The 23,727-nt window shown below is 41.0% G+C and overlaps 1 protein-coding gene across 1 annotated transcript in view; it reads left to right on the forward strand.

Moving 5' to 3' along the window:
- The window catches only part of cdh22.L (cadherin 22 L homeolog), a 100,979-nt gene that overhangs the window by 58,509 nt on the left and 18,743 nt on the right, over positions 1–23,727 (forward strand). The window contains exons 2-6 of the mRNA XM_018235167.2: positions 8,337–9,962; positions 16,589–16,883; positions 16,967–17,086; positions 17,996–18,163; positions 22,822–23,009. Of these exons, the coding sequence (XP_018090656.1) occupies positions 9,738–9,962; positions 16,589–16,883; positions 16,967–17,086; positions 17,996–18,163; positions 22,822–23,009 (996 nt within the window). The 5' untranslated portion in view covers positions 8,337–9,737. The remainder of the gene's footprint in view (positions 1–8,336; positions 9,963–16,588; positions 16,884–16,966; positions 17,087–17,995; positions 18,164–22,821; positions 23,010–23,727) is intronic.

A 23,727-nucleotide genomic window follows, 5' to 3' on the forward strand; every position in this document is an offset into this window, starting at 1 on the left:
AACCGATCTGGATTTAATCAGAGGTACATCGAAATAGGCTCAAGCATGTGCCCACCTGCATGGGGCGCCACTGACCTGAGCAATTGTATAAGTAATTTCGTTATTTGGTAGAAAACCTTTAATTTAAATATTTGAAGGCAGGTGGACATTTTTGGGATATTATAACTAAAATAAAAGGTATTTGTGATTTCAGTCCAGTTGGACAAGGACCGTATGGGCCCATGATTTCTTCCAGCAGGTTTGCATTATGAGACAACCCCACATGGATGGCCAAATTGGCTAAAAATAGACGCTCTTTTGCTGAGCTTATTATTAAACATGTAAATTTTAGCATGCAAGGCCAGCTTTACATATTTCAATGGAAGCAGAAAAGACTTCCCATCTGCCACTGCACTCAGCATTACAAGCTCAACTTCACCTTGTATAAAGCAGCAGCAAAGGAAAATGGAGCACAAGTAAAATTGCCTCTCTAAGGCTGGTGAGAAAAGCACATATATCTTAAGATTTATCAAAGTACTTTTATGTTGCTCTCGCCGAATACTCCATCGGGCAAAACACGCAGCGCACCACTCAGTCATTTATAAGGGAAGGCAGATCCCAACAAAATAGCTGTGAGTGTGTTGCCTAAAGCCAATTCAATAAAACAAAGATGACAAAAGAAAACATCCGCTGCAACAGAACAACAGAATTCAGCTTTGGCTCCTAAAGAAGGAAACATAAATGGTAGGGAATCTGTATGGGTAACAAGCTAGGAAATACATTTTGTATATTATTCACCAGTACTAGAGAACACCTTTTATTCTCCAGCTTGTTCCTCCACACCAGGCTCAGTCTCACTAGATGTTATTTACAGCATAAGACGCAAGGTGCAAAGTGAAAAAAAGTATAAAGTATAATTAGCCAGGTTTTTCTATTTTGCATACTGCCTCCCATTCTAGATACATTTCAGTAAGTATCTGCACCACGTTTCAAAACATGGAGATCTGTGTCTGTCCCCCATGAATACAGTGCTGCTGAACACATTCATGAGGGGCAGGTGGGGAGGCATATAAGCTGACCCCTCCTACCCCCCTACTGTCCACTAACTTGCTTGGCAGACATTAAAGACAGGGCTGCCTTGCTCCAGACTTTTAATCTCAAGCAAAAGACCCCCAGATAAAGTGGTCCCTAAATGAACACTACGTAGAGCCAGACTGGGCTGGCGGGACCCTGGGAGAACACTTAGGGGCAAATTCACTAACCGGCGAAAATTCGCCAGCGCTGGCTTAGTGCACATCGCAACACTTCGCCTATCTATCTCCTTGGTGAAATTACGCCAGCGAAATTACGCAAGCTACCATTAGTAAATCGGCAAAGTAATTAAATGATGTCACGCTGGCGAAGTTAGCCACTTCACCCTTTAGTAAATTTTCCCCTTGGTGGGTTCCAACCCTCATGGGTCCTGCCAGCCCAGATCCACTCCCCCACCAATCCACCCCCTCAAAGTTAAAGGGATTCTGTCATGATTTTTATGATGTCATTTTAATTTCTAAATTACACTGTTTACACTGCAAATAATTCACTCTACAATATGAAATTTCATTCCTGAACCAGCAAGTGTATTTTTTTAGTTGTAATATTGGTGTGTAGGTGCCATCTCAGGTCATTTTTCCTGGTCATGTGCTTTCAGGAAGAGCCAGCACTTTAGGATGGAACTGCTTTCTGGCAGGCTGCTGTTTTTCCTTCTCAATGTAACTGAATGTGTCTCAGTGAGACATGGGTTTTTACTATTGAGTGATGTTCTTAGATCTACCAGGCAGCTGTTATCTTGTGTTAGGGAGCTGTTATCTGGTTACCTTCCCATTGTTTTGTTGTTAGGCTACTGGGGGGGGGAGGGAGGGAGGTGATATCACTCCAACTTGCAGTACAGCAGTAAAGAGTGACTGAAGTTTACCAGAGCACAAGTCACATGACTGGGGGCAGCTGGGAAACTGACAATATGTCTAGCCGGATGTCAGATTTCAAAATTAAATATAAAAAAATCAGTTTGCTCTTTTGTGAAATGTATTTTGGAGCAGCATTATTAACTGTTTTGAAAAAAAAAATTTTCCCATGAAAAAAAAAGGAAAGCGGTAAAAGGTTTACTGTATACAGGACACCACTAGGGTTGCCACCTGGCGGGTAAAAATGACGGTTGATCCCAATGTTATCAATAGGGAAAAAGATAAATATATAGTAAGGCCGGTATTTTTTTCTGGAAAAGGTGGCAACCCTGGACACCACATGCAAGGGGACGGACTTCGAGAGAATGGCCCTGGAGGTGGTGAGGAGGGCACTTGAAGTTGCAGGCCTGATTGCCCCCCAATACCTAGTTGGCGTAAGAGGAACACCTTTTTGGCCAGGGTCTTTGTAAATGAACCTTATTGTCTCCTTCTCTCTAACAATGCACCAAGTGGCATAACTATAGAGGAACCTGCAGTCATGGGGGGGGGGGGGGGCTCTGCTTCCTCTATAGATGTACCTGGAGTGGGGTCTGCTTCCTCTGTAGCTGAAAATAATACCCCACTCTCTTATCTGCAGTGGGGAAGGGGGATGCAGGTGGCTGGGCAGGAGGGAGGTTGGTGATTAGAGTGCTCTGGGCTCCTCCGAAGATTTGTTTGTGGGGGGCTGGTTCAGCGATCACTTGAGCAAGGGCTAAACTAGTCCCAAAACATTTGAGCCACATGTGATGCAGAATCAATACTGGGAACACTCCACTTTTGCATTTAAACAGGTACAGACTCTTTTTTTTCTACTTGTATACTGATGCCATAAAGCAGCGCAAGCAGCTAATCAAATGTATCTATAAATGCATGAAGGCACAGGCAGAATATTCTGAGCAAATAACAAGCAAACAGTGCCTTTATGCTTTACTATCTATATCACAAGAACTAAATAGGAGATTATACTTACTTACTGTACATCATCACAGACAGATAGCAGTTTTCTTTGAAATCCAGCACTGCAATAATGTCACAAAATGAAACGATTCCATTGTTGTTGGAGATGTTACTTTCCTAGGTTTCCTCGTGTGGCGATGACCACTTTCCCATTCAAACAGGAGCCATTTGTGTTTAGCTGTTAAGTGTTCCTCGCTGTATACAAGAACAATGAAACCATGTTTGTAAACCATGCTGAGTTATGATCTCCAACCAATCAATTTGAGAAGCAATAAAACAATGTGTAAGACCGAGAGGACCACAGTCACAATGCCAAATTGCACAAAGAAATTGATTTTTTTAATCTTTTTACACTAAGAGCATAAATAACGTTTGCAGCGGAATACAATGCTAGTAAATAACCCACCTGCTTAGGTATAATTGACTGCATGCTCTAATAGTTAAAAACAACTTTCTTAATCCCAAACACCTGGATGTCTAGTGAATAATAGGCTTACATGTATCATTACAATTTTGTTGCATTTACTACAATAATTTTTTTATCAGTCCATGGGGCAAATTCACTACAATGCAAAGTTGCTCTCAGTGAAACGAAAGGTAGCGAAGTTGCGATAGCGAAAAGTTGCGCTCAGTGAAGCGAAAGTTGCGCTCAGTGAAGCGAAAGGTAGCGAAGTTGCGATAGCGAAAATTCGCCAGGCAAAGCGAAGTTGCGCTAGCGAAGGGGAATTTGCATACGGCTGGAACTTGAAGTTTGAATGGACGTATATGTTACAGCAAATACATAAAACTACACAAGCCCAGAACCTTAATAGATGCAAATAGAGATGTTTTATTGCCCTACACGTGTGCCCAGAGTATAGTTTATGTGCCATATGTTATGAAAAGTAGGGGGGCAGCAAAAAAATGTTGGTCCTTTTGCAGCCTATCAACCATGAAAATGAAAAAGACGCTAGTGTTTTTTGGGACTTTTCTGATTTTTTTTTTTTTTTAAGTCCTATCTACTCTATTGCATATCGCCAGGTCTGTGTTGGTGAAGGCAAGTCTGGCGTAAAATGTAACGTTCAGCCAAATCAGCTTCTTAGTGAATTTTTGTAGTAACGATCTTTAGCCCTGGCGAAAATTTGCCTGGCGTTAGAGTGCGAAGTTGCGCTAAAGTCTATCTCATTCGCTAGCATATTTTCGCCAAAGTATTGAACTTACTTAACGCTGGCGAATTTTCACCGGCATTCACCACTTCGCACCTAGTGAATTTCCCCCCATGGGTTATCACCCTTAGACACTGAAAAAAAGCAGTGTCTAAGGGTGATATATGGACTGCCCAGAGGCATGGTGCACCAAGAGGTGGGCAGTTCCCTTTGTGGGTGCACAACTTTGGCATACTGATATGGTTGAGTAACCGTCAATATCCCAAGTCAATATCAACACCCCAATGGCCACACTATGGGCATGTCTATCAAAGAACTTTGAGTGATGATCCTATGTATTTCAATGGAGTAGGTAACTTAGGTTTACTGACAGTGAGAGATGGACCTGTTACTGCAGGAGACTGGGGAAAGGAGCTAAAATCAGAGATCTGTTTGATTGGTGAGGTTAATAAACTAGTGGATCTTTCCTAAATATGCCCACCATGAACTGGACAATATCGAAGGCAAACGAGTGGATCACAACAATGATAAACGAAGGTCATCAGGGCAAGGAGCTGGTCGTCCCTCACCCTAACATGTTTTTTCTGAACCTGCCAGATCAAATTCTGACCAGATATAAGTCAGGCCATACTCGGTCCAGAAGGATCAAGTAATCAGCTTTTACTAGTCTTGTCTCTAATAATAGGGGAAATGTCCATCTCTGTAACCGAGAAATTCTCAACCTAAAATGAATGAGAAGAGGGAAGAGCTGACAAACTGAAATCCAATCTATAAACTGGTGCCTGTCTGTAAATCTCCATCTCTCATGTTAGGGCCCTGGATACTGTCAGAAACCTTGGGTCACATTATCATAATGTGAAAATATAACTATCCACATTCCATCAGAGGAAAATTCCACTAATATGTTATTTGTAGGGGCTTCTTTATCAAAGAGTGAAAGTTCAGCCTTTGATAAATACACCCCTAAAAATTCCACACAAGTGAATTGAGAATAGTGGAAAGTCCCTCTGGTGGCCTGTTGGAAGCTCTGTCTCTCCTATTGATACATATGATTCCAAGTCTGGACATTAAACATTAAACATTTTGAAATTATCTACTACAATGTTATGCAATGGATAGAAGACATACACAAACGTTTCAGTGTTCACCTGTTAGAAAACCTTTGAAGATTGTGTTTCAACTGCTTCTCCGGCACAGAGAGGATCTGTTTGCTTTAAATACTAAATGATTTCTCAATCACTGTTAATTGCGCTGAGACAGAGATACAAAGATGCCCATGTACAGTATTAGGAGCCGATATCCTCATTATCTATAGATCTCAACACTTGAATATTTCCCCTTTCATCCCATGCAGACAACATGGTCTCCACTGAGGTTGCAGTTTGCCTGAAACTATAAATGGAAAATTGTTCCAGAAGATGGAGTTTGACCCGAGGCTTCAAAAAATGCAGGGGCATATTCCACTTGCCAGTACTGTTTGCTTTCATTTTTTAAATTGCATCCAAAGAAAGAATAGCTAGAGCTCTGTTCAACCACCATATCCTTCCTTGCCTTTATACTGGGGTTCATAAACTGACAGTTGCATAACTGCCATACAGCAGTCCTTCTCTGCCCACCACATGCAACTGAGGGTACACTCTGCTCTTCTGGTAGTGGCTTGGATAAATTATTTGCCAGGGCCTAATGTTGCACCCATGTAAACTGAGAGTAGTGACCTCCCTCTCTACCAAAACAAAGAACCCAAATGCTGGATTATTTTCTGAATTAACTGGTTATTTGTTGCATATGGATTGGCTTGTTTTTTTACCATAGTCATTTAATTGGGATTATTTTAAACTTTAGGCTTTCAATAGGAACAAGCTTGTGAACAGGTTGTGTGTGATTGTGGTGCAGTATCAATCCATGGCAGTACAATAGGGAACTGTTTATATCAAACAATGGCAGTGCAAAAGGGATATTATCTTGTATCAAGCCTTGTGAATGCAGGGCAAATTCGCTGAAATGCATTGGAGTCAATTGAAAGGCGAAATGACATTGCAGTTAAGACATTTTTAGCTTTGCAATAACATATGTTAGAATTACCTACTGATTTAACTGACAAGAGCTGTAAAAATACTATCAAACATATGAAGGCTAGACATGAACTCTGGGTTAAACTAGATTTAATAAGGAAAATCTGAAAATGTAGAAAGACAAGTCCAAGAGCAGGCAAAGGTCTGGGTAGGTAGAAATCAAACAGAGTCCTTGAGACAGGACGAAGGTCAAGGTTGGGCAGCAACAAACAGGGATCCAGGTAACAGGTCAAGGTCAAAACCAGAGTGAGAACTAGAGGCAGTGAGGACAGGGCAGGATCAGGACTTAAAGGATAGGGTTCTTAGGACAGGGTACTCAGCCAGCTATTTCCTGCAGCTGGGGTGGGTCAGGAAATACAGACAGGAGAAGATGTTAACCTGGAGGAGCAGTGGTCAGAACACCTCAGGTCTCTGGTTCCAAAACAGGGAGTTCCCAACAGCATATATATACTGTATATATTCAGGATGTATTTATTTATTGCTTACCTTGTCCACAAGTGTTAGAGAAGCTCCTCTCCACTATGCTACATCTGTTCTTCATTGAAAAATTCTTTTAAAAATGGTGCTGACTTCAATACTGCTCAGTCCTTCCTGCCTCTTGTTCCAAATTAAGTGCAGTTGCACCAATTGACCGAGAGTAAGTCTAGAGCTACTGCCTTCTCTGGAGCAGGTAGTAATACCAATGGTTCCCTCAGCACTATGCGGCAATAGGTTCTGCGCTCTTGTGTAAAGAATCAGCCGCACGCGTCACTCTCGTGTCAAGCACTGAAAATGTTGCCAAGTGGACTAGGAAACCTTTCACTGCAAAGTGAAAGTGCAATTGCATAAATTTTGCTGCATTGGTCCCAGTGGCATCAGATGCAAGTGTGTCAAGTGCTCTGCACCCTTGTGACCGAAACAATTCTGGAAGTTGCTCTTTGCACTTGTGGACGAAATAAAATAAATCAATCCTTGATTTTTTTCCAGCAACACAGACCATATGGGGAAATTCTAGCCCAAATCCAATAATTCTACTGGAAAAACAGCTAATTTTGCAGCAAAACTGTACCAGGTGATAATGTTCGCTTATCCCTATCAATAAGGGTTAACTTGTATCAAACTATGGTGGTGTACTAGGATTCAGACTAAGGTATAGACTAAGGAAAAGGTAGACTAATAAGATTTTCTGCTAGGATCCGTAATTCCAGTAGAGTATATACCAAGCTAATTGCAGCTGCCATAGATAGTTTGCAAGGCAATTTGCTCCCGGTGGTGATTTAATGGCATACTCAGTGTCTTAGATAACCTTGAGCTGTCTCTAGCTTCTGTTGTTTGTTCAACTGTGGTGATGTACTAATAGGAGGAATGGTCAAATGTTGGCCCACAAATTGGAAGCTTCAACCTAAGATGTAGCATAACATTATAAAACATGTAATAAGTTAATTAAATAATAATACAGCCTTACCATGATATATTACATATATTCTATATGAAGAGTTTTTTTTATAATGATTTTGCACACAGCCTGTAGGAAGGCATGATGTCCATCCTGTGAATTTGTACATACACAGATCTGTCCTATTGTGTTTTCTTTTTTCTGTGGCTTAATCCCTTACGAGCACACACACACTTTCTCAGTCATACATCTACGCCATTCCTCATTCAAGAAATACTATAATATCTTCTGATCAGTGACTCAGGGACAGTGTGAAGCGGTACAAATTATTTTCATTGTCAGCGAGATGTACAATGGGGAGTTCTTAGGTTAGAGAATGTGGGAAAGCACTGCTTATGAAGAAGTGGGAAGTATGAGAATTTCAGGGTATAAAGCGAAGCAAAGGAAAAGCCCATGTTTTGAATGAACAGAGCTGGAATTAGAAAGCTGGATCCAGTTCAAGTGGACAGTGTAGGTTGGCTGAATAGAGAGAAACATGCAGAATTAAGGACCAGCAAATAACAAACCCTGACTGTGTATGCATGTAGCAGATTCCTGTCCATATAATGACATTCTTCGCTTAGCAAAAGCTTTCTTACAGTTTATTACTGCCACGCCTGCTGCCAGCAGAAATCAGAAAATGCATTAATCAGAAATTAATTAGAGCTATTGTTTCTTTTCTAAGATATAGATGCATGTTAGCTGCATATTTAATATCCTCTGCTTATCAGCTAGACACCTGGAACTCAACAGCAATTGATACAGTTCCACTTTGCTCTTTGTTTAGGTCACAAAGCCGGATCCCTGTGCAACAAGCTGTTCAGCACCACGGACAGTTGCCTTCTACTCAAGCATACAAAAACATCCCTGCTCGGCATCCCTGCTCTTACGTGGGAAGCACTCACAGAATGAGAGATCAACCAGGAACCCCCTTGCTTTATCAAAAGTTGTCAACGCACATATGACAAGACAAGCCGAGGACGCACACTGAGAATTCAGCGGGGCACAGGACATGAGAGGCTCTGAACTGCATATATTGTCACATATCCTAGGATAATCCAGTAATCTTACATAAAGCTCGTCACGAGACTCCACATCACTACTCTGCTCATTACACGGTTGTACAAATTTGTGTTTGCTGTCACAGACTGGTGCATTAAATACATGCCAATGCACTGAAGAGCAAATCTGTTTATAATAGCCCTGTAGAGTATGGTACCTCCCAATAGAACTCAAGACACCCCAGTAAACTACAGTTTATTCCAGTACCATTCAAAGCATCCCACTATAGTACAGCTCACTTCAGTACCACTCTGAGCTTCCCATTATTGTACTTCTTATATCAATACCACTTAGAACATTACTGTAGACTCACCCCAGTACCAGGTAGATTATCGAAGAATAGTACAATTCAGAGCATCCTGGTACAATATAGCTCATACCAGCTCCACTCAAAGTATTCAAGTATAGCACAGTTTATCTGAGTACAACTCCCAGCATCTTAGTATTAGCAGAAATTATCACTATACTACCTTACTCAGCCTTGGACATTGAAGTGCCTTATTGATGGCTCTCTGTTAAACCAGGTCACCTCCCAATTCTGAGCGTGCAAGTTTATTACAGTGTAATCTACAGCAATTAATTACATTTTACAGTGTTCCATTATATCCCAGTAATCTCTTATTGAGTTCCAGTATGCCTAAGCACATCCCAGTAATATTGCTGAATATCTTTTCCATTTCCAGTGTTAAACATGAAATCCCTGTTTAATCTTGGAATAGCATAAAAGAACTGAGTTCACAATTGTATCATCTGTGCAATAGAGTAGAACAGGGTTCTAATTCATATCAATTTATCTCATTACAAAGCTGTTTTATCAAAGATTGGTAAAAAACATTAACAGCTCAGATTGATATACTGTATACATACATTTGTTTCAAAAATTTGTCTCTGTTCAAAGTAAAGCTCAGAATATCCTCAACTCTGTGTATAGAGTTATGGCCTAGTGCCGCCACTCCCTCCTGTTCAGGTCAGTCCATTTACGATATAGTCCAGTACAGTGGTCAGGCAAGGTTGTATAAGGTATAGTTGGCTGCAGTCAAAGAATGTGTGGGAAGAATGGCTAAAGGTAAGGGGGTGTCAAGCATGAGCCCCCCTATCACTGAAGCAGCTGGTACACCATTTACCCATGCGTGATGTGAGGATCTGGGGATCCCGTGGACTTGGGATGGCTGCCAGAGGGCTTGTATGGACCGTGGTGCTGGTTCTCTGCAGCCCAAAGCTCCTAGGAATGGTTTTCATGGATAACAGATTGTCAATAGAGATGTCTGGCCGGGTGAAGCGTGGCTGGGTGTGGAACCAATTCTTCGTGGTGGAAGAATATACAGGGACAGAGCCTCTGTATGTCGGAAAGGTAAGAAGGAAAGGGGGGAATATAAAAAAATAGGTCTAGCTAAATGCACAGAAAGGGAACCCATTCAAAGAAGAAATATACACATTTATTCTAAATACAATTTAGCTCCCACTGATTTTTCATTCAGCACTAAAATATCAGGTTTTATCTTATTGTACCTGGATATTTTTATTTTAGCTGCTTTGAGTTTCTGTAGTGGGCTAAAATTGCCTGTATATTAGTAAATGGAGGCTGTTCCATACTAAAAATAACCTAGGCTCTTATGCTTTACTGTTTAAGGCAATGTTTTGAATTTATGGATAAAATAAGCAACCAGGTAGACTTTAGAAACAGTCCAATTAGTTAACGACTTGGAATAAAGGGCAGGGTTGTAGGTAGGTCCAGTGCAGCAGACCTCTGCCTGGCTTAGGAGGAAATTTTTTAACTTTTTTTAATATATAGTCACCCAAGCCCCCCCCCCCCCAAAAAAAACTGCAGACCTAGGCGCAAGCCCTTTGGTACTTATACAGAAATATGGAAGGTCAACTTGGACCTTGTATGCCCAGTTTGATAATAATATTGATGGTCTTCATTATTTTATGGTGCACATTATTTATCTGGCTATTCTGCAGATCTCCAAAATGTAAACTGCTTGTTGGTTACTCGGGTCACTAAATTTAAAAAAACAGGCATCTGCTTCATTGTTAGAATCAATCAAAGGGGACGTTCACCCAAATCTAAAATACTGCATATAAAAGGTAAATGTCATTATAAGCAACTTGCCACTATACATTCATTGAAAATGTTCCTGACATTATTCCTGAAACTCGTGTTTTAAAATAAATATACCCCTTATTCTGAAATCTAAGGAGATTAGAGGTTACTTTGGAGACCTTTATGAGGCCATGTACTTTTATACAGGTCATGGAACTCCTTGTTGACTTCTAATATCATTCGATTTTACGATTGGGGGTACATTATTACCTAAGTTTATTATTACAGAGAAAAAATGCATTATTTGCTTAAAATTGAGTCTATGAGCTTTCTGCCAACAGAATATGAGACCCCCATACTTGTAATAAAAAATAGTAATAAGGTTAATGGAAAGCCTGTAAAGCTCCTTGCGCCATCACCGATAGATAACTCCTTCTACAAAGAAATTCTGGGTGAAGCATTATGGGTGTTGGGGAATCTATTTTGCCTTATGTTATTTATTCATTTACTCTGAGCAACTGAGTGTTATCGGTTTGTTTCACCGATTCCGTGTGTACCGATGTGTTTACAGTGCCTTGCAAAATCACTGAGACCCTTGACCAATTCTCTTGTTTAACCAGACAGCAAATCCTACCCTGAAATCTTGTTCTCTGTGATATTTCTGTTTCAAAGCACTGAAACTTAAAATGAGTTTTTTTTTCCCTGCAACATTGTTTTATGTCAGAGAAAGAACCTTAAGAAAAACAAAATGATTGAAATATCCTTTTTGTGTGAGTGTTCAGTCCCAGCACTTTACATATTTCGTAGCGCCGCCAGAGTGACTACTGTTGTTGACTAGTATTCAACAGAGGTTTGCCCCATTCACCCCGGCAGATTTGCTGCAGTTTTTTCAGGGCAGTTGGATGACACTTGTGCCCCATAATATACAAATACTGTCCCCGATTATCATTTTAATTGAGTACTGTTCCATAGTTACTTGAGCCCTGGTTTTGGAATCATTGTCCCATTGAAAGGTCAACTTTTGTCCAAGCTTCAGTTTTTTTGGGGTCGAAACAGGTTCTTTTGTAGTTTTCTAGCGGGTAAATGGGAAAACTGGTTTGAATATATGTGCAAGGCTCCTTATATTAGTTAGTATGAAGTTTAGAAACGATTGCCTTCTTGTAGGGCTATAAATATGCAGTAAACATATGTTTGAATAGCATTCTATGACTTAAATGTGCTGCCTCATCACAGATGCCACAATGTAGGCCACAATGGCACTTTATTATGCAACACATTCTCTAACACATTATATTCGCGTATTTTGCCATATTGTCTATTAAATATGGTACTGGTCCCCTTGGGGCTTGAAGCTGTGGGAGTGGACAGGTTTATTCTGAAGACCCTTTTGGGTGAGACTAGCCATTTGCTCTCTTTAACACACCTGAAAGCCCAGGTTAAAAGCCAGTTTGGGTGAGATTTGGGATGAATATTTATTTGCTGTCCTATATATTTTTTAAACTGTCACTGAATAACCAATATACCAATATCATTGAATGGGCCAAGGGGAACCTAACCACAGGTTAGGCAGCTAAAATGATGCTTGAACTGAAGAAGATTGACAATTGATTGGCATTGATTGATTGGCACTAGGCACTTTCCTAGGGTGTCCTTAGGTTTAGCTTTTCACACAGAATTGGTCTTTTCCAAAGGCTTAGCTGTGCCATCTTGTTCCAATATCTCCTTATGCTATACTGTGCATGTGTCCAGCTCAAGTCCAAACAAAGACAACTTAGCCAAGAAACCCAACCCAGGGCAAAAAGCTAATGTTTTAGTTCACTGAGACTTGCTAATTAATTGGCATCTCCTCATGATTTAAGCTTTCCTTGTCCTCTACATTTTGAAGCTTCTTATCCACCTTGGTCAAACCACAGGGCAACTGTGTGCCCAATATGAGAAGGGTCGCAAACTGCTATCCATTCATCTAAGCAGGACTGGAGATGAAATCTAAAGACTCCTGCAATTATCAGCGCGTAAATCAGTGTCAGACTGGGACACCAGGGGCCCACCAAAAAACATTGGACCAGGGGCCCACAAAAAGTTTTTAGACCAGGGGCCCACTCTCAGTACTATTTTCTTCCTCTTCTCACTCAAACTCTATTCACCTAGTCTCTTTTCTTTACATACTATAATCTATTATTCCACCTATTTAGCCACTTTGTTCTCATAGAAATATGGAATGGCCATGAAATAAGCCACCTGGGCCCACCGGGAGTTTTCATGGTATCCCGATGGGCCAGTCCAACACTGGAGTAAATTGAGCTATGAGTAGGGCCCCTGTTTATCTGAATTGTGTCACTAAGCAATTCCGTGAGTTCTGTTTTGGGGCACCAGCAATGGTTACACCAATTCTTACAGAAATTGGGCAATTAGATCAATGTAGAAGTGTGCTACTATGATTGTGGTCCTTTTGTCTAACATTGGCCTAACTAGAAGTTACTGAGTCCCACAGTAAAACTATTTAAGGGCTCATTACCCCCAAAATCTAGTAATATATTTATATTTTTTTCATCATAAAGGACCATTGTTATAATTGTTGACCCTTTATTGCCACTTATAGCAGTGAAGTGGCAATTTTGGACCATTATATAACATTGTGACAACTGCTGAGACTTTGCATAGTTATTTTAAATTTCCGCTGCACTGACCCTGCCAGCCTTAGATGTATATACTTGGCAGTAATTTGCAATGCTCGATCGGGGACTTAAATGCCCAGACCACTTAATGCACATTGTGAATTACAGCCGGAACATTTGTTTGCGCTCTCCTGGAGCACAGTTATTTTATACTAGCATTTAATATGTCTCTGAGTGACAACCAATTATATTCGTGGTATCATCAGTACTTAGGCCCAGTTGCTTCTACCAATAAATAAACGATGAGCTCCTCTGTCTAAATTCATAGGCTTTATGTATCAATTGAAGGCTGTGTGCCGCAGTCTCTCTCAGAGCCATATAAATTGCTTTGGGGGATTTTATGAGTGAAATGCTTGTTAAATACAAGTTACAATGTATTTCTTCTGGCAGAGGTGCAACATATAGAAGCTGGTATTCTCTGACTGACTACACAATCCACAGCATCTTGTGCTCAGACATCCAGAAGCCACTCCAGCGTTTATATGATTGCAAGGGGTTTAGACTTGACTGCACAGAACAAATTGCTCTATTGGCAAAAACTTCTATTGCACTGGCAGGGCCTGGGGCATAACAGCTTTCTATATTATGTAGGTCTGTCCATCCCATGTGCCTTTAGGTGTTAATCAACTATAACACCCAATAGCCCCTGACAGGTAAGGGTGCAGTAGATGCAGGTTGGACCAACAGTAACCCTATTACTTTTTCCAATGATCATCAATCATGGGCTCCATACTACTAAATAAGCTGGTGGACTCCCAATTATTAGCCCTCTGGAATGAGGCTCTTCCAACAAACAAAATACAGCTGCAATGAAAAAAAAAATGCCCCTTGAATGCACAGCCATGTCCCGGATCATCACCCGGATCATACTCCACCCATGGTGCACCGAACTTTACCCACTCACTTACTCCCTAGCCCTTTTGGTCCAGCAAATGGCACTCTTCCATCCTTGGAACCCATGTTTGCCATGACTACAGTATGCCCTGTACAACTCATTGTCTCATTGGTCATTGTCATTGTTTAGGAAGCTGTTATCCAAAGGCTAGTATTCTCTATAACTACAGATAGCATCTAACACTTTCATACCTGCTATCCCACAACCACAGTCCCTTCCCAGAGACTATTATCCTCACTGCTACTATAGGCACCATCTCTCTCTACTATACCTGCTATCCCACAGTCACAACCCCTTCCCAGAGACTATTGTTCCACTGCTACTAAAGGCACCATCTCTCCCTACTTTACCTGCTTTCCCACAGCCACAGTCCCTTCCCAGAGACTATTATCCCACTGTTACTATAGACACCATCTCTCCCTACTATACCTGCTATCTCACAGTCACACTCCCTTCCCAGAGACTATTATCCCACTGCTACTATAGGCACCATCTCTCCCTACTATACCTGCTATCCCACAGTCACACTCCCTTCCCAGAGACTATTATCCCACTGCTACTATAGGCACCATCTCTCCCTACTATACCTGCTATCCCATAGTCACAGTCCCTTCCCAGAGACTATTATCCCACTGCTACATTAGGCTACATCTCTCCCCACTGTACCTGCTATCCCATAGTCACAGTCCCTTCAGTTCCTGCACTCTGCCTGCACCTTGTCCTTGACTGATAAGTTATGAGCACCTACAAGTGCATGTCTTTGCTCCTGTAGGGGCTGCTTTCATCATTGCTGTACTCATGAGGGTGGGCTTGGAACGGCATGCTGGTACCTCCAGTCAGCCCTCTAACTTGTGCCTACTGGGTGCAAAGTATCCCTGACAGATTTGTAAAGAAATGAGGAGAGCACTCTGCAAGCAAATATGCTGTTGTTATCTTTTTATTGCTTGACTACTTGTACACTCATTTCTTTACAAATCAAGTTACAGATATCAGGATACTGGTGACCTGATCGAGGAAAGTTGCACCCTTTTTCCTGAGCCAAGCGGGCGGAGCGTTTTGGGATACTATACTTTCTGGATATCCCTGACAGATGTCCTGTTTCCTTGTGCTTTGCACCTCACACCACTTTGCACTTGCATTGGTAATTGAGCCCTTAAAAGCTCATTTACAGGTGAACTTCACCTTAGAATAATCAGGCCACACACATGATATAATTTGATTCCAGCATTGCTCTTATGGCTCTGTGCTTTTTTTCAGTTATTCAGACGTTTCAGTGTTTCATAGCCAGTTTTATGCCTAGACCCATTGAAAACACACTTGACTGCCAAAACCCAGCCTTGCAAAACAATATGCTTTTCTGCTCCTCTACTCAAGGCTGGGGAGTCAATAGCGCCTCCTGCTGGCTCTGCCGGGCTAAGTTTTCCCTCTGCTCATCTCCCTTGTTTAGTAAGATTATAAGGGTCAGAGCTTGGCAGAGAAGAGAGAATGTGGAGAGATCTATTTTAGATATAAAAGGGATTAAGCACAAAGCTCACACGTTTAATTAACTTGCTCAGGTTTAAAGCAAAGTGTTGAAGTTTTCCCAGACACTCTGGGGAAGCAAAACAACGGAATATTAAATTTTGCTCTTTTAAGAAGCTTTAGATGGATTATTTGTGATTTTAAAAAAACAATGCTTGGAAGACAGTGAATCCACATTGCTTCTAGTTACAATGAGATACCTGAGGCACTCGTCCACCTTACTATTCCTGGGTGCACATCTGTATGTAGCCATTTAAAGCTATACTTCTACATTTGGATATTTTTGTAAGAATCATAACTTATCAATGAAGGACAAGTTGCAAAATAAATTAGCAAAGCACTTTGTACCTTGCCTGATGTTCATGCTCTAGAATTAACTCTTTGCATTTCCCAAACTGCAGGTCATGTGTATATGCAGAGCCACCAAGTGGGGGGTGTAGGTGTCCTGTCATTCAGATGGGCACCTTAGGGTGCACTTAGTGTGTACAAGATGTAGAAGAGGCCTGTACTTACCTCCTATCTATAGTAGGATGCCTTGCACCTGACAGCAATGGGCTCAGCACCATTTACTGGATTTTTATCTGGCATAAGAAGCAGTACTCTATATACAAGTGCTCTGGAATTGAGAATTTAGGGTCATGGGTTTTGGTACCCCTGATTTTTGCAAATGGCTCTGTACATTACTATCGATATCCACAATGGATGTAGGGACATATGATGGGCTTGGTGCAATCTGCAACAGTTACATGAGTAAATATTGTTTGTGCCAAATAAGCTCAGATAGAAAAAAACATAAACCCTAAAGGCAATGTTGTATAACATATTTCTTATTCTCTGAACAGATTCACTCTGATTCGGATGAAGGGGATGGCTCCATTAAATACACTATTTCAGGTGAGGGAGCTGGCTCCATCTTTATCATTGATGAGCTGAGTGGAGACATACATGCAACAGAGCGTTTGGACCGGGAGCACAAGACTTTCTATACCCTACGTGCCCAGGCTAGGGACCGGCACACTGACCGACTACTTGAACCCGAATCTGAATTCGTCATTAAGGTGCAGGATATCAATGACAGTGAGCCTCGCTTTCTACAGGCACCGTACATTGGCAGTGTTGCGGAGTTGTCACCTGTAGGTGAGTCACATTACCATATTGGCATATAAGGATATGTGTTAGGGATATAGATTTTAAATGGCCCCATCTTATTGTGGTTGCAGGGACTTCTGTGATGGTGGTGTCTGCTTGGGATGCTGATGACCCAGCTTATGGGAGCAGTGCCCGGGTGGTATACAGTGTTCTGGATGGAGAGACGCACTTCACAGTGGATAGTAAAACAGGTATGATGGGTGCCAATTCAAGGGTGAGATGACCTCAAGGACCACTTAACCTGAAACACGACTTCAACTAATGGGAAAGTATATTTGTTATATTTAGGAAAGGCTATGTTGGCCCTCCACTAAGGAAAAAACCCATAACCCATTCACATATTTTTAACCCAACCACATGACCAACTCTCTTAGTAGATGATTATATAACATTTAATGCCTTACACGCAGTGATCCCCAACCAGTAGCTTGTGAGCAACATGTTGCTCTCCAACACCTTGGATGTTGCTCCCAGTAGCCTCAAAGCAATTGCTTATTTTCTTGTAGGCAAGTTTTGATTGTATAAAAACCAGGTGCACTGCCAAACAGAGCTTCAATGTAGGTTGACAATCCACATAGGGGCTACCAAATGGCCAATTACAGCCCTTATATGACATCCCAATAAGATTTTTCATGCTAGTGTTGCTCCCCAACTCCTTTTGAATGTTGCTCACGGGTTCAAAAGGTTGGGGATCCCTGTTACAGTAAGTAATCATGTCTGTGTTGGTGCTGAAATCTTCTTTCCTACAGCATCTAAGGATGCCTCTCTCTTCCATTGTGATAACTTGGATTGACAGTTCATTCCTTATACAGTAGGTTCAGTTTTCTATTCCCAGAAAAAATCTGGTTGTCTGATTAAACCTAGGTCATTTTTTAAAGATTGGCTACCCAAGAATGTGCTCAAGGTGATTTCCAACCAATGATTATAGCAGACCATGTGTTATTAGGTTCTTGACAGGTATCAAACTTAGTATATCCAAGTGCTTCATTGGGCTTAGGGGTGTGAAATCAATTTTATGAGGAGAATGGAGCTACTTAACCATTTATGTGTGTATACGACACATTGTCTACACATTGTTACATGAGGTTGTTTTTCTCCAGGTGTCATACGTACGGCGGTGTCAGACCTCGACCGTGAGTCTCAGGATCGCTATGACCTTGTAATCCAGGCTAAGGATATGGCTGGACAGTTAGGTGGACTGTCAGGGTCAACAACTGTCACAATTGTGATTACCGATGTTAATGATAACCCTCCTCGATTCCCTCAAAGTAAGATTCCATTGGTGGCTGTGATTGCTTCCTTGAGAATGAATGAGTTAGTTGCATATATATCTGTAGGTTTCAATGTTTTTCTTAATTGCTTAACCTAAAAACATGATACTGAAGTCTTAATAGATGCTCAAGCCTATAGGGTGCCAAAATGTACACAGTGACTGCACATATTGACACAATTCATTAAATTCATTAATCCAATCATGTTCCTTGCACCTCTGCATAGTTGCACTTTACTTTAGTGCATGTGTCCTGCCTTTGCGAGTGTGCCTATTGACCTGCAGGAACCTTGGGGCTGCCACTTTGAAGTTGGTGGTAGCTCCAGGGTTCCCACAGTGGCATTCATTAGTATGCGCAATTGCACATCATACTCATACCTAAAGAATAATGGGCAGAATCAGAGCCAGAACTGATGCAATCCCCACTGCAAACATTCAATGCAATTGCATCCGATCAATCATAATGCACATGGGCAATCGTGCTTGGTTTTACCAATCATTTGCAATTGCATCGGAAGCAAGTTTCCACCATGTTACAATTACACTATTGTGGTCATAAATGACCTTTTGTATCTGCCTTGTCCTGATCTTTCTAACTCTCACATTGTCCTATCAAAAATATCCAACTGACTCTCTGCTATAACTTCTTGGAGGTTCTCCTGTTTCCCAAAAATCCCTCTCTACCTGCAAAGTTCTCATTAACTTTGCCCTGCCTTACACCACAAACGTTATATTCATGTACTGTCCCACTGACCACTTTGTGCAGAAAGCAGTTATGTGTCGGGCAATAATTGCACCCTGCAAATGTTAGTGCCATCAACCCATAGACTAACACACCCTAGCACTTCTAAGCCTGCACCTGTTTTTTGCACTTTGCACCTTCTTCACAGTATTGTAAATGTGCCTTTGTGTGTCACGCATCCCAGCCTCTCTAGATTTTAGCAGGACTGTTTATTAACTAATGTGTTGGTTTGACTTTATGTCAGTTATCATATACCCTGATGCAAAGGAATGTTTGGAGCTTTATAAATAAAAAGAATGATAATAAATTAATAAGGTGTCACAACAATATAACTCAAGTCAAATGAGTGAAAGTGAAACATATTGTACGGCAATAGATACTGTGTCCTGGCTCAATTTCTCAGGCTTCGATAGTCCAATCATAAAGGATTCTGTAATACTGGCACAGTATTGGATAACTTCTAAATACAGTCATGTGATTTAGCTGGCAGGATGTAAGAGGAACGTAGGAGTCAGCAGGGAGAACATTTATGAATTAACAGGCAAATATGATTAGGATTTATTGTGAATTAGAGATTGAGGATTGAAAATGTCATTCTACAAGATACTAAATGTCAGGCTGATGATATACATATAGAGAGCACTGGGTGAGTAATTGGACAAACAGATACATGTGCAGAAAAAATGTGCAGCTTGCAAAAAAAGTATTGTCACCTATAGTTGTCCAGTGGTCTAAAGTCACACAATATTAGGGTTCAGATTCAGGTGAATCCAAATCCTGCAAAAAAAAAAAAACTGGGATGTGCCCAAATCCAGAACTTTAGGAATGTATTGCATCCCTAATCCATTTAGAAATAAAGCGATGATGGGGTACCAAGAGAAAGACAGGCAATGTAATCCAGCATATCTGCTCTGGCCTGCAACACTACCCCTGCTGCAACCCCCGCCACATAATCACTCCCAGGGGAATTTAATGCTATAGAGCATTGTTGTCCAACTGGCAGCCTGCAACCCCCCTTGTTTGGCCCCACACATGAAAGTCTGTCTGCCCTATGCTCCCTGTGTATGACATACTCTGTCTGCCCTATCCTTCCTGTGTGTGCCAAACTCTGCCTGTCCTGTGCTTCCTGTTGAACATAAGGTTGGTATTTGTTCTGGGAGTTTGTTAGCATTTGGAAATTGTTGTTAGGGGCCCCAAAGAGCACACAATCATGTGCTGGGGGTGCTGTGTTATCCACAGGGGTGGATGAGGCATGTTAAATTTTTTACATATGATTCAAAAGTGCCATCCCTGCTGTTAGCATCAAACATTTGGTTTTTTGGTTTGCTACCACCATTAATGTAGGCACGGTCTTAAATGTTTTTATGGTAATGTGGGTGTGGTTTAGAAACAGGGAGTGGCCAACACTGGCTTCCATTATCGACCCTCCTCCATGTAGCCCAGAAAAATTCCTTTCCTCAGTACCACAGAAGTTGGACAGCACTGCTATAGAGGAATCAGACCTGGTGGTCCGGGCCCTTCTGCTTCCTATTTAGTGACGCCACTCAAGCAATACATAAAAATAGTCATTTAGAGTAGATACTGGAAAAACCTGGTTCATTTCACCAATTTACTTTACATCCATTTGCATTCATACGTCTTCTGCCACCTGAGGTCAAAAACCGAAACAGCAACATTTCCAGTAAAAAAATAAATACTATGTCAGTATACATTGCTTTGCAAGAAGACCTTATTGTTCTGTTCCCTTATTTATTTATATGGACATTATAAAAAATATCCGAGTGCTAGGAAAACTAGAAAACTTTCAGTTTTGCCACAGAGCCGGCATATACTTTTAAACAAACAAACAAAAAACAGAGGGAAAGACGATAAATGCTGTAGTATCTTGCATGAAAAATATTTACACTTATGAGACAAGAACACAATTTGTATTTAAGTCTTCACAAAGAAAAAGATTAGAATTTTTGTATAGCACTTTTTAAACCCTCTTCATCAAAAAGCAGAACATTTGGGTATTTCCTGCCACAGGCAAAAAAAACCCAAAAAAAAACACTTTCTTCTTCTGAAATAGTCCAGATACATAAAAGAATATATTTTTTTCACATTTTATTGTAGCAATGCATATTAGAATAAATGCAGAACATTTTCCAGATTTGACCTAGCGGCAAATCACTTATACCTGTGGGGATCGTACTTTAAGCACCACAGAACCTGTAATTTGTCTTTATGTGAAAGTGTTAATGGTAATTTTTACAAATACATATGCAAAAGCTTTCTGAAACTTGTTATAAGCACAGTTAATATACTTCTGATGATTCCGGATCATGGAGGGAACTTTTTTTTTCACGCTATGAATTAGACTTCTTGTCTAATAGTTAATCTTTTATTAGTTACCTTAGTAACTAAGGTTTACATATGCACAGACACGTGTACATTGTAGGCCTCATTTACTTTATGCAGGGCAAGCTGGAAATGTATAAAAACATACCTGTGCTTTGGTAATGTCACAGAAGTTCTCAGTGGCTTTTATATTCTTAAAATGTATATAAAGCTCTATGAGGCAAACTTGGAGCAGAGGAGGGATTGATGAATAGGGACCATCAGGAAGGTGTCAGTGGGATGGGTATTATGGATGCTGGAGTTCAGGTGGAAAGAGGAAGGAACTGGATTCATGGTTCTCTTCCCTTCTGTACCACTTGAAGGATAATGTCCCACTGTCCCACCCACAAGCAGTGCATGAGACAAAGAAAGGATAAATAGCATGGGAGCAAACCTGGCACAATGAAATGTGATGGGGCTGACCTACTGGGTATCTGAAAAAGAAGAACATCATGTTAGGGTACAGGTGTGGTTTGAGAGGCATAGGCCTGGGACTAGGTTTGGAGGCAAGGAGACATAGAGGCATAGTAGAGGTTGAAGATTGTTAGTCAATGTCTCCGACTTGAGACTGGGTTTTGTTTAAGGTTAAAAGTTAAGAACTGTAAGTCATGCTAACTGTTAGATGCAGCCTTAAGCTAGTGTCCCCCCTCCTGAACCACACTAGCTTTCCCCACCCAATAATGCCCCAATCACCTTAAGAAGAAGCACAATAGCACATTGGGGTTCACAGGCTAAATCTTCTGCTAAAAGAGATCACAGAAACTGAGCAGGTGCGGTTGAAGCCAATCCGGACAAGGGTGTGCTCATTTTCTGTGGTTTTCCTCTGCTTCTAGTCAACAAGTTGGGTTAACGGACATTATTGTGGGGGGGTCAGAGGCGGAACTAGGGGTAGGCAGAGCTCTAGGGCGCAAAGCTGGGGGGCGCCAGGCACATACTTTCTCTGTCTCATGCCCTGTCCTGTTCCCTCTCACCACTCTGGCCGGCAAGTGTGTCCTTTTTGCACATGCACGTCCACGTTCCTTTTTGAAGACCATTTGCGCATCCTTTTTGATGATATGCACGCCCCCATAACCTTCCTATTAGGCACTGTGACTGGCCAGATTGCCTAGGGCAACTGGCCCTGCTTTAGGGGGGAGGGAAGGTTTTGCAGTTATGAAGGGGAATGGTGGGACTCTCACTTGAATTTAAGGGTTTCTTCTTCTTTCAAAAGCTAACAAGTTTTGTTTGGTTTAGGATGATATTATGCTATGGTATTATACAGTGTTAATAAATCATACCTGTGACTTTTCCATCCAAGAGGTTGTTATCTATATAGTTGGGTACAGGGTTGGGGGGCAATGCATTGAGTTCCAAGCAAGTAAAGTTGTACATAATAGCATTTGAATGTATGAATGTTTTATTGAAGGAGGAAAAGACAGAATATATTGATAGTGAGGATAAGTGCTCTTGAATCATTTGTATGCATATATACTTACATTGGGGTACATGTTAGAATATAATGGATAATTTCTGGAATCTGTTTGACTTATTTCTAGAACTGTACCAGTTTAGCATGGCTGAATCCGCTCCAGTAGGCTCAGTGATTGGCCGAGTTAAAGCAGAAGATGCCGACGTTGGTGAAAACACGGATATGTTCTATCAGATACAGCAGCAAGAGATGGGAGCCATATTTAAAGTGACCACAGATTCAGTTACCCAGGAGGCTGTGCTGAGTATTATAAAGGTACCTGTGTGGATAAATCAATAACATATAAACATAGTGGAAATGCAGCAAAAAAATTAGGAAAATCGATATATAGAATGTACTGGTAATGGGAAAGTGCTAGAGAAGGTTTTTTCATAGAGATTTTCCATAGAGAAGGAGAGCATTGGGGATAAGTGGGAAACAACTAGGACCTTAACCATGACCTCTGCATCCCAAGCTATATGCCAGATATCTTACTATTACCCCTGCGTCCCAAGCTATATGCCAGATATCTTACTATTATTCTTATGTGTAATTTATATAGTGCTCTCAAATGCAAATCTTTGCGACTCTAGTATGGGGTGAAAATATTTGGTGGCCTATGGGCATCATCATGTATATAATCATTGATGTGAAAAAAGGAAGACTGTGGGCACAAGGCACAAAAAGAGCCCTGTACTTACTAGGGGTCATCTACTTACCCCTAGTACTTACACACAATGCAGGAGTAGGGGTGCTAGAGCTTACAGTACACTTGTGTCCCCAGGGTTTCTGGTCTGAGCGCTGGATCAAAATACTGATGCAAAATTCCCCCTTGTGATTTTTAATATGTTAAATGTTTACTAAATCAGATCTGATTAACCTAAAGTTATCCTTATGTTTTCTGACATTTATCTTACAATTCACAAGTACGTAATTTCAACTATCAAACAAATTCTAGTTAATGTAACTCAAGACTTTTTGCGAATGTTAACAA

This window comes from Xenopus laevis, chromosome 9_10L (assembly GCF_017654675.1).
Source record: "Xenopus laevis strain J_2021 chromosome 9_10L, Xenopus_laevis_v10.1, whole genome shotgun sequence".
NCBI classification, from domain to species: domain Eukaryota; kingdom Metazoa; phylum Chordata; class Amphibia; order Anura; family Pipidae; genus Xenopus; species Xenopus laevis.